The sequence below is a fragment of the Bacillus rossius genome, chromosome 1, assembly GCF_032445375.1.
Source record: "Bacillus rossius redtenbacheri isolate Brsri chromosome 1, Brsri_v3, whole genome shotgun sequence".
NCBI lineage: Eukaryota > Metazoa > Arthropoda > Insecta > Phasmatodea > Bacillidae > Bacillus > Bacillus rossius.
The window spans coordinates 236,598,224-236,610,440 of NC_086330.1; the positions used below are offsets into that span (position 1 = coordinate 236,598,224).

Consider the following 12,217-nt stretch of genomic DNA (forward strand, 5'->3'; position numbering starts at 1 on the left):
GCTACAACGGTAAGACTTACCTTTCTTCGCTTCATCGTTAATGTTTGAGGACGGGCCCGCGTCCGCTCCATTTACTTCTTCAAGGTGGGATTTCACTCTCTCCTTTTTTGCAAAAAAAATTCCAAAAGTGATACTTGGTTTGATGACGGTTTCATAATAAATTTTTATTCAAGAGTAGACATTTAATAGCAACAAAAGATGACTTGAAAAAACATGTTGGCAGGCGATGGCGCGTGGTTCTATCAAGGTCGTGAGACTCGACTGTTGTGCGCATGCGCAGTAAGCGCGTCGTGCGGGAGGCGGGTGCATCGCATGCGCAGTATGAATCGTGCGCAGAAGTCAGGAGGGGGTATGTGCAAGGCGCAGTGTCCACGTAGCATATATAGGTAGTTCATTGTTGTGACCCGTGCTCATATTTTGTGGCACAGATTATATTATCCGTCATCAATATTCTGCTAATTTTAATTATGTCGTATGCTAAGGGGAGGGGGGGGGCCAGACCCTTTGAACCCCCCCTCTCCCCTATATACGCCCATGAACTTAACCTAACCAACGTTTCACTTTAGTATTGTTTATCTAATTTCCCAGGAGCCACTACACTATACATTTACCTTTTATTTCAATATGTATGTTTTATATATGAAAAAAAAATTTGTTGGATTTTAATTCTTACTATTTGAATTCCATATTCGTATTCGAGAATAATTTGATATTTGTATTCGTATTCGATTCTGTTCAGACTAAAAAACTGATATTCACATAGGACTTATTTTTCAGTATTTTATTCATTTAAAATTCGGTTGTTATGACTATATTTTGTATTTGTGTTGATTTAGAAACTGTCATTATGTTTCTAGAAATATAGGTAGTGTTTTGGTAAAGTAAGGACCGATGTGTGAGATGTTGTACAGAGATGTTCTGGCGTTTTCTGTTTATATTCTCATGATGGGAAAGCTGAACTCTGGCATTTTCCACTGTAGTTATCACTTTACTAAAGAGAGACAGTAAAAATAAATAAAAATATGTACATAATTCTATGAAACCTGTGAGGTCTTCTAGAAATTTTTGGTTATGTAATGTGTTGTGGTTGCTTATTTTTTAAGAGCTGTGTTGTGTTTGGTCGGTGAGGTCATGTGCCTTCCTCTTCCCTGCGTGGTGGTAGACAGTTGCATCATCTCCCTAGTCATCGTTCAGCGATAGCTAGGAGCGGTTGTGAGGGGTGGGTGGCTGAAAAAAATCACTTTTATAATATGTTAGGAGACAATTAATCATCAATGATCCGAGCCAAACCACGAAATACCGTGTTTTCTTGTATAATCGTCGCACAATTTATTCTAAAATCAAGTTTGAAAAGTAGGGGTGTGACGACTATGGGGAAAAAAATTTTTTTTCTTAGGTAAAGTTATTCATAAAAACAAAACCCGTTCATGGAAAGTACGTTTATTTAAAAAAAGGTGGAGTATACAAAAGCACGCCGAACAATCTATATTAATAATTCCTTAAACAAAAACCTTTCTTCAACTTTAAATAGAAAAAACCAAAACTCTAACGCGAACGCAAGCCACTTGAATCTGACGTGAACTAACGTGTCGTAGTACACACTTGCCACGAAAGAATACGGGCTATCAAATGTAGTTAACTCGGCACCTGACAGAGAGCGCGCGTTCATCCAATCGGCAAGATATCGATATTCGACTACGTGCGCGCACTCTATACGGGAAGCAACATAACCAAACATGAATGATGCGCTGGCTACATTTTTATAAGCGGTACGCCGCGGTAACGCAATCACATAAAGGAAATACCGTTTAAAAACGTCTTTAAAAGTAAATTGACACGTCAGACAACTTTGTATTTTCGTTAATTAAATTTATATGTGGTAATGACCGAAATTAAATTTTAGATTATACATACACCGCAGCGATGCAGACGATCAGATAAAGGAAATCATGTTTAAAAACGTCTTTATAAGAAAATTTACACGTCAAACAACTTCGTATTTTTCCTTTAATTTATTAAGTAAGTTGTAATGACCGAATAAATATGACATTTCTACTTTAAAATACATTGTTTTTTATACGGAAAAGATACCTACACAAAGCGCTCGGCATCTACTAGCGGGACCAAAAACATCATGCGACGTTTACACGAGAAGTTTTTTTATCCCAATTTTGTCAGCCTAAAATATGGTTGCTACGATTACGCGCGTGCTATCTTTATGCGATAAAACACGGTAACCTGTTTTTGTTGAAACAAATCTTTTGACCACGGCATCGGCGTTTGAGGGCTCGTGGCACAGCCTTGGGGTGGCTCGGCTGTTGCTCCTAGAAATGTTTCGTTTGTGTCAGTACCGTGAGTTTAAGTGTGACTGTGGGACTTACAGTTTTTTATTTATAGTTATCAAGAGTAAATTTCTGGCACCAAGTAATGAATCATCTTAGATGGTGCGTGTTTAAATTTTGTGAATTTGTTTTAGTAAAGAATTATAACTGGATAAAATGGCGGGAAGTTTAAATAGCACAAGCCTCTATCACTAATTACCAAGCATCTGTAAATCCTTTTTATTTATTTATTTTCAAATAAAATTTGGTGAATATTAGTGATGGCCCGATATCCAAAAACCAGATACCGATACCGATTCCGATATTTCCAAATTTACCGATCCGATACCCGATACCCGATAATAGGCCTATCTCATTTTTATCACTGATTCTACAAAATTGTGGTTCTGGAGTATTGTTAGAGACAATAATGAAAAATGTCAAATATTAATAAAACATACTTATGTGAATGTATATTATTTTTATTAATTGTAAAATATTGTAAATTCACATTAAATGAAAGCTAATAATGAAATTATCACAATGGCCTACAAATAAGCTCTCTAAATTCAAGGTCTTAAAAAGTTAAATTTTTTTTTCAAGGCCACATAAAGCAATATTCTGGTGTAGGTATAACCTACAGTATGCAAAAAATATATTGTAACTACAAGGAAACAAATTTCAGATTTGGAGAAATGTTTAGAAATCTTGTAGCTGTCCGGTATTAGTCTCTAGTGTATTTGCTTATAATTTATAATGTATTAGGGATGGGTAGTTCGCGAACTACCAGTTCATTTGGAACTGTTCTGACGAGCGAACTAGGTGACTAGTCCGCTGTTACCAAAAACAATCGTTCTTTCGTTCTTTGCGTGTTTCTCTTCTCCTACTCTGTTTGGTCCTTACTGCGCATGCGCGAAAGATCCCTAGGTGACTAGTTTGCTGTTACCAAAAACAATCGTTCTTTCGTTCTTTGCGTGTTTCTCGTCTTCTACTCTGTTTGGTCCTTACTGCGCAAGTGCGTAAGATAACCCCCCCCCCCCCCACCCACCAACCCCTGTCGACAATATGCCACGTCTTTCTTTCTTGCTTTCTTCCCTCTCTTACGTTTGTTCTTTATTTGGTCTCATCCCCCCCCTTACCAATATTTCCCCATCGCTTCATCAGTTCCAAGCAGAGACGTTCCAAGTACTGATCTGAACTACGAAGACCGAAGATAAAGGGAGTACATATACACACTGAACTAGCTAGTTCAAAGACATAGATAGTTCACACAGTAAGTTTATTTAATTGCGTAGTTAGGCTGTCGGTCATTATTTTCGTTTCGTTCTTTCTTGCGCAATGATGTATCGTTTGACGATCGTGAACTCTTAATTTTTATCTAATATTCTTTAGACATTTACATTACATATTGGCATTAAAAAAACGTGTCACGTAAATAAGTGTAATTACGTTAAATTTCACATAGCCTATACAATCTGAAATTAAACTTTAATTACACATAGACTACACATTACAAAACTACACTAAAATTTAAAGAAACATAATAAAACTTACCTAATACGAAAAAAATCAGCTTAAGTTGTCACAGATGAGAAAACACTATACCATTATTTTGTTTTGTACAGATGTGAAAATAAGCACTTTACATGCAGAAAATAAATTAATACACATTCAAAAATGTAAGAAGTGTGTGAAAGAAAAACAATATGATAGTCGCTCATTTGTTATGGGAGATATTGTTTACAAGCATCGGATTACTGTGTGGCTCTTTTATTTATAGAAAAAGAAATGCCCATAAAACAAAAAGTCTGTAACGATTGTGTTGGTGTCATGTATGGAATATTTTGTTTAAACATTGGAAACCGCGATACAGTCCGCGACCAATGTAGTTCAATAGAACGGTTCCTAAAGAACTAGTCTTTGAAGTGACTAGTTCCGAACGAACTAGTTCTTTCCAAAGAACTATATTTCCCATCCCTATAATGTATGAATCACGAGTCACTGCATGTACTTAGTCCAGTGTCTCAACTGTAATCTACGAAAAATACCGTCCGAAAAACATCAAACTTTTGTACCCGTTGTAAAATTTCATCACGGTAAATGACACGCTAGAAATGAAGGTCTTCAATTAGCAAATTTTGTGACCATTGTTCAAGTGTATCATTCCATTTATTGGTGCGAAAACACGTTAAAAATATGTGAAAAGTAATTTCAATACAACTTTGAAACGTACTGCAGAGTTCATAAAACCACACATCTTTATTTATGTTGTTGGCAATGCACCCAATATAGCCAACATAATACCTTTGCTGCAACTTTGCCCTACTATTCATATTTTAGCTTTTGTAAAACTTACGTAACGTCTTTGTATAGAACAGCAGTTGGCGACCATAAAACGACACGGAAAGAAAATGCCTGTTATATCAAGCAGCAACTTTATTCTTCTTCATGCTTACTTACGGCTACACCACTTATTAAATTAAATATCGTAATTTCGTTTATGTTTTCAATTTATGTACACTTAGTGAACTTCGAAAATTCATCAAGCGAAAACATTTTGCGAATATCTGAAACGAATAAATATGCACTAATGACTGGGATTTCTGTACACATGGAAGAATTGTACCGTCGGGATGCATTGCAGTATCAGAAAGAAGAAATAGGCTTGAAATTGTTTCAGTGGAAAGTATGCTTGGAATTACTAGGTAATATGGTAACGTGAAGAAAGATAAATTACGCCCACAGAAAATAAGCGTGGAATTACGGTTAAGGTTATGTGAGAAGTATTATTGGCGAGAGCAAATATCGGTTATCAAAATATCGCAAGTATTTACCGATGTCCGATATTGAAAAATGTGCCGATATTACCGATCTCCGATATCGAATATCGAATATCGGGCCATCACTAGTGAATATAAAATTATTTATAAATATTAAATATTTTGCAAATCAAATTAAAAAAATACAGTGAAACTTTCTTTTTTCACATTTCACAGGTGCTAAATACATTAAGATTGAACCATAATAGAGTGGTATAAAATGCAAGGAAGAATAACAGGCAATTCAGTTTCTTAAACCAGGAAAAGTTTAAGTTGTTTGAAAATTGTTTAAATTATCAACAGATTATACACCAATCCCTCACTAAGGTTGACTAATGCATTCCTAAAAATGTTCATGTTATTCCAAATTGCGTATTCTGAAGCATTATTCTTCATAAATAGCAAGGCTAATTTACTTAATGTGTTCCAAATTTGTAGGGAAATATTCTTTACTTAATATAAATGGGTAGAATAACAGTCAATGATAAATATGTCACACCATTTATCTTTATAAGCTTACCATCGAATACTTTAAACGACACCGCGTAACGGTGAGATAGGTGGTTATGTACTTGTCAGTTGGCTGGTTGGCTTGCCCATTCGGGTGTAATCTTCAACTCACGTCGTGTACCTTTCCACAAACTTTCCAAACCTTCCTTTATTGGCAGTGAAATGATATTATTGTCCGGATATTTAAATTTTAATTATTCAAAAATTAAAGTGCTTATTCGCGAATCACCGCTTGGTTCATACCAATCCTGTCAGGCTCATGATAGTATTTTTCGTTGTACCATTCATTTAACAACATTTTCCATGTGAATCATCTGTTCAATTCAGTTCTGGTGTCTAATGTCAAATACATTCTTGCTAGTACAACCAACAGCATCAGACTTATATAAATGATTGATAGAGTCCTTATTTCGTATAATTGTGCGCACGGTTGACTTGCTTAAAACTAAAAAAAATTATCAACATAAGTGTGGCCTTCATGACATTCTTCACGCCGTAATACTTCTAGTTTTGTCTGAAATACTTGAACATGAAGCATTATTATCTCACTTGGATGCCATGATTCCACTATGATTCCAACTGCAGGTGCTTGCGCACGTACTGTTACCGGCAGAAGAATGAGCAGACGTTGCTTTGTATTTGTGCGTGCGAGTTCCCTGCCAAGGGCTAGACTGAAGTTCATCATAGCCCGATCTGTGGCCAGGCGACAACTGTACAAAATGACGACATACGCTGACATAAAAACATTTGGTTCTTTACACTCCATAGCCGCAACTGGACTCGCAATAGCTGATGTTCTTACAACAGCCGATAGCGTAGTCAGACCTGCACTCTCATCTCTTCCCCTATATTCCACACCACATCTGTTGTTTACTGAGTTGAAGCAGACTTCGTGGCATCACACCCAACATTTTTTTTTGCCTGTGGCAATTTTGGGCTAACTGAAATTTACAGACGTGCTATTCAAGACTGGGGCAGTAAAATTAACATCACGCCAAATGAATTCGTGCAATTTGAAGACGTGCTAAGTAAGGGATTGGTGTACATGTTAAAATAGAGTAGTTTGACTAATTTTTTTATCATAATCACAAATTATTTGTTACATATAAAAATCATATATTTACTTACAATGTTGTAGAAAACAAAACCAAATTTCTCAATAAACCTTCTTGACTTCATACATTTTACACTCTTTCGTTTGGATTTTTTGTTAATGAGTCCCACTTGCTGTATGTGTTGGTAACAAATATTTAAAAAAAACTATTCAGTTTGAAAGTTGATTCTAATATCATTTTATTTGAAATATGTAATATTTTTGAATGCTCACAGACCCGTACAAATAGAGACACACGATGGAGCTTTAAGGTGCAAAGTGCAGGATGAGCATGTGTGAACAGCGCGGTGATGCTTGCAGCGAAGTGGTAAGTGCAACGACGTTGCTGCACCCAATACTGCTGCCGAGGGTACACTCTGCACTCTTCGTGCTGTACGCTCTGCACAACAAGCAGGAAGACGACTTGTACTGGAAGCGCCTGCTCAAGTGGAACAAGCAACCCGACTTCACGCTCATGGCCTTCCTCGGCATCGACAAGCAAGTATCCTTGTGCGTTCTTGGCCAGCCGTGCAGGATAGAAGCCTTCTTAGAGACCCTGTCACAAGGGTCCCCAGGGTCACATTAGGCCGCACTTTAATACTCTGCAAGTACAACTTATGTGCTGGTATGAAATAACATGCATAGTTGAGTTGAAATAAAGGTTTAATCATATATATTGCTTAAAATACTATTTCTTATTGCTTAAAAGAGCAAAATTAAAAGTAAACATAATCTGTCATAAACAGAACAGTCAAATTTTTAAGAGAACCACTCAACCTTTATTATTTAACAAATGGCAAAAAAATAAATTAAACTAAAGATGAAATGAAAAAAAATATATATATGTTTCAAAACTTTTCTTTAAATTGTCATTTATTTATTTTTACTGTTTTTATTTAAAACAAAAAAGTTTTTGCCGGTTGCCGGGTGAAAACTCCTGCCCTATTACCACCAGGGTGGTCTCCACGGGCCTAATGATACTCCAGGGAGTACTCTCTCGTAGGCTCAAGGTCTTCTAGCATGATGTTCCAATCCCACAATATGTAGAAATGCTCAGGTGTTGAAAAGGCAACCTGGTGGTAAAATATGCAGCGAAATGATACGTCATCTCTAGTCATCTGGAAATAAACCATTTTTCAGTAATGACAATTAATGATACTTTATAATTGATAATTTGGCCTTGTTATGGAATAGAACATTTTTTTAGGTAATGCTCGAAGTAAATAAAGATTGGCTGCAAAAAAATACAGGATGTCCCATAATCCAACGTCAAACTGGAGAACAGTTGTTAGGCCAATTAATCACGATTCTGAATCAAAAAACCAAAATATATAAAGTTGTAGTTTTCGAGCCCACCCTCCACCAAATTATTGGATACTGTGACTAAACATTTAGGCTACACAATCATTAATGAATAACCCTACTATTGATAACAATTCATTTTAAATTAAACATGCTATACGTTTGGGCGAAAAAATACTTTGCACAACTTATGTGGGTACAATGTTTAATCGGGTAACTTTGCTTATTCACTGTGAAAAAAAAAATATTTTTCTAGCCTACCTAGCCATCTTTTCAAATAAATTGCTGAGCTAGCAGAGTAATTAATTTGACAGTATGACGAATCAAATTTACCAGATTAACCATATTTTTTTTTGTCACATGTCTTACAAATAATTTTTTTCCCTGGAAATATAGATGTTATATTTTATTTTGAATTTTTATCAACAGTAGGTTTATTTTTGATTGCATAGAAAAAAAATTATTATTCACAGTATCTAATAATTTGGGGCTGGGAGATTATTTAAAAACATTTGAAAAAATGCTTTTAACTCGAAAACTAAAACACTTTTTGAATTTTAGTTTTTAGATTCAAAACCATAATTTACTTGTGTATCAATTATTCTCGGCTTGATTTTGAGTTATGGGACACTTTGAAATCATTGGGGTCAAAGTTTAATTCCTTTGGCTACATTTTTTCAGGTTCAGAAAATTTTCCTCAAAGAAAGCAAACTTTCAATAGTAATCAATAAAAAATTTTAAGCCCTAAAATGGTTAAATCGAAGATGGCTTCTATCTCGCCTCCTCAAACAGTTTTTTTATATATAAAAAATAACATAAATGTATCTAAAGAGAATTGTATGGTATATCAAGAACCACGCCTCCTGAAAGGTGTTATTTCAGAAAATTCCTAGTGGCATTGTCTACCAACTGTTTGAAGGGGAAGAAAAGAGAAAGTAATGTGCCAAGGCTCTGTGTAAATATGTGAATGAAGCCCAAATGTTAATAGTGTGGACTAGACATGAAATAACATTCTTTTCTCGGACATTGATCAGGTCATATTGAAGTGAAACTTCTAATGCGACTTCCAACAAGGTTGCCTTAAACGTTTAACGCTACCATGGAGGGGGTATGAAAGCACTGTTTCGTTAAATGTTCAACGCTCCTGGGGAGGGCGAATAGAAAGAAACAGAGCGAGAGAGAATGCGTGGCACTCGAACACATGCATGTAGTATACCTATTACAGGCCAGCACGAGCGTTAGCAACGAGTTCTATTTTTTCAATATTTCTAGTGCAAGTTCGACATCATCCAATCAATCTCCATTTCCTATCTTCGTTAAAATCGTTGAAAATACAACATTTACAATGCTAAATGTTAGTAAAGTTTGTCTTAAAGAAATAATATGATTTCACTAAAAATCAATTTCTACCGTTTCCTATTTTCATTTCCACATTACGAAGTTTCACTTCTTCCGCGCAGAGGGACTCCATGCACTATTTTTTGTAATATTTATTTATTATGACTTGTTGAAGGGGGAGGAATAGTGGTTGAGTAGTCATATCACTAGTCTCCCACCAAGGAAATCTGGGTTCAATTCCCAACAGGGTCAGAGTCTGATTTTAATTAATGTTAGTGTATTCATAATACAGTAGAATCTCGTTATAGCGAGCACGGTAATAGCGAGAACACGGCTATAACGAGGTATTTTTGAGGAATTTACGGCGTGATCGCTTGTAGCGCGCTTTTGTTATTTGTCTCCTTTATCTCCACCCCTCTCGCTCGCCACTAGACATCTTGCCGTTGACGCGTCACATTCTTCAGCCGCACAGTCGCCACCTAAGTGCGTGGCTTAAAAATAGAATCCCATCCTTTCTTTCTTTTATCAAACTTCCGTTAGTTATCTGTGCCGTGTGTAGACAAAGTTTGAGATTGGAACAGAAACAACGTAAGAAAGTATTTTTTACAAATTTGAAATATGTATGTATTTGTTTTTATAATCGCGTATTTTCACGTTTTTTTTTTTTTGTTATCTTAAAAGAGATAATATCAAATTGCCGCTCTAATGAAATTTAATTGTTTCTTGGTTAAGAAAAACTATTAATTATCAAATATTGTTAATTGTTTATATTCTATTTATTATTATTTACGCGACGTCATACTGTACGCGTACGCAATACGACTGGATTCGTTGCTGCAACATAACATAGCATGTTATGCGGTATCAGAAGTAACGAGTAACGTAACGATAGTAACGAGTACTAATTGTTATAGTAACAAATACATACGGTTACGCATTTTTTCGTTACTTTTACACCTCTAGTCGGCACTACCGTATTTATTTCCGAATTGCTAGGGCAGTTTTCTTGTAACTTTTGTTTCGGTCAGTAGTTGGGGTATCTGTCCGAGAAAGGGGTGGTGATGGTTTGAGTTTAATCCCAAATTTATTTTCTAAAAAAGTTGACAGGTTTCTTTAAATGAAAAAAGTATAGTTTTCCAGCGACTATTACGTTTGAGGCGTACGTGCGTTGCCGCAGCCGCACTCCTGCTTTTTTGTAAGGAATTAAATCGTTGCGCTACACTAGCACCACCTGTTAACAACATCCCGAACCAACATGGCCGCCAGCAGACAGCCCGCGTCAGCAATAGATAGCAGGACAATGCTGCGTCGGCCGCGGGCTGAGATGCTTTACTTACGTGGCTTGATAGGTTATTCTGGTTATTTTGACGCAATCGGTGATCGCATCCGTACTTATGGGGTATCGTTTTAAAGAAAATTCACACATCTGCTCACAGAAATTAAGATTTCGTTAATATAACCTGTTATTTTCCAATTATACAGGTTTAAACACAATTTTTATGCTATTTTCGGTTAAAGTTTATTTTTTGGGGGCCAAAATTTGTCCAATTCAGTTATAGCGAGGACACGGTTATAGCGAGGATCAAACCCGGAACCGTGACACCTCGCTATAACGGGACTCTTGTGTATAATATTTATTTTGTTTTATTTCTTAATACAAATTTGGTGCTTTGTTCTGCTGTTTAGTTTTAGGTTAAGTGTGTGTGTGTGTAAATATGTGTGTGTGAATATGTATATGTGTCACATCATAGATTCTGATGCTGATGATGATTTGTACCTTGATTCTCAGCTCGATTCCAATTCGTATTATTGATTTACAAAATTTGTGAGTCTAAGATTAGATACACAATTTTTTTTTGTGACATGTGACAGCTGAGGAAGTCAAGTTATTGTCTAATATAGCTTTGAATAAATAATAAAATGTCTACACAGTTGTTAGTACAATATAGTCTATTTCCAACTATGTTGCATCTTAACAGATATCAACAGAATAAAAAACCTAATGCATAACAAGTCTATAGGAAAATATTCACAGTGTTTCCACACTTTACTTGATGTCAAAGCAGTTGTTAAATGAAATAAACTTATGCAAAATCGTGATAGATTAAGAATCGAGGAATCAACTATGATATCACTTTTATAGTATGTAATATGTATGTGTGTAAACTACATACTTTGAATCAACAATGACATCGCTAATATGTAACTGTATATGTATGTGTGTAAACTACTTTGAAATACAGTAGTCAACTTTCTTTTCTTACAGCCTTCATTCTTCCTGGGGAAAGAATAGTTATTTCAAAGGGGTCATTATTGTAATTAAGACTGATTTTGACCTTTTTCTGACATTCAACCTTCCTTAGCACAAAAATGACACATTGTTTTATTGGAGTTTGTGACTACAAATTAAACCTAAAAATAACATTCCATGTACTTTTACAGTGGTGTCTCTGCGGAAAAAATTTAGGATTTATTATTTAAGTGTTAGCATATTGTTTGAGGTATATTACCTGCGACAAGAGTGCAGGAGGGTTCTGGTGGATGCTACAATGTACGAAGGGAATACAAGTTCGTGACGTGACAGGAAGATGGCCGGCTTTGTTCAACCACCTGACTCTTAGTGCTTGCCTGGCTAGCAACCACAGGAATACCAACATTTGTTATTGTCGTTTTGATATCCCAAAAGACTTCCAATTACATACATGGTGCATATTTCACATCATGTTTCTCACACGTTGGTGCTGCCACGTACCCGTTCGTTCATTGATGTTACAAGGAGATTTTTTTTTTTATTTGTTCACAATTATGTGAAAGTTAAAACTGAAATAATGGAT

General features: G+C 35.7%; 1 protein-coding gene across 5 annotated transcripts in view; it reads left to right on the forward strand.

Moving 5' to 3' along the window:
• LOC134527381 (alsin) overlaps window positions 1–12,217 on the forward strand; it is a 239,496-nt gene that overhangs the window by 181,002 nt on the left and 46,277 nt on the right. The window contains exon 12 of one of the 5 annotated variants that reach the window (XM_063360022.1): window positions 7,065–7,399. The exons of 3 other annotated variants lie outside the window; for them this stretch is intronic. In XM_063360022.1, the coding sequence (XP_063216092.1) occupies window positions 7,065–7,329 (265 nt within the window). In that variant the 3' untranslated portion in view covers window positions 7,330–7,399. One more of the 5 variants, XM_063360024.1, reaches the window with a different exon arrangement.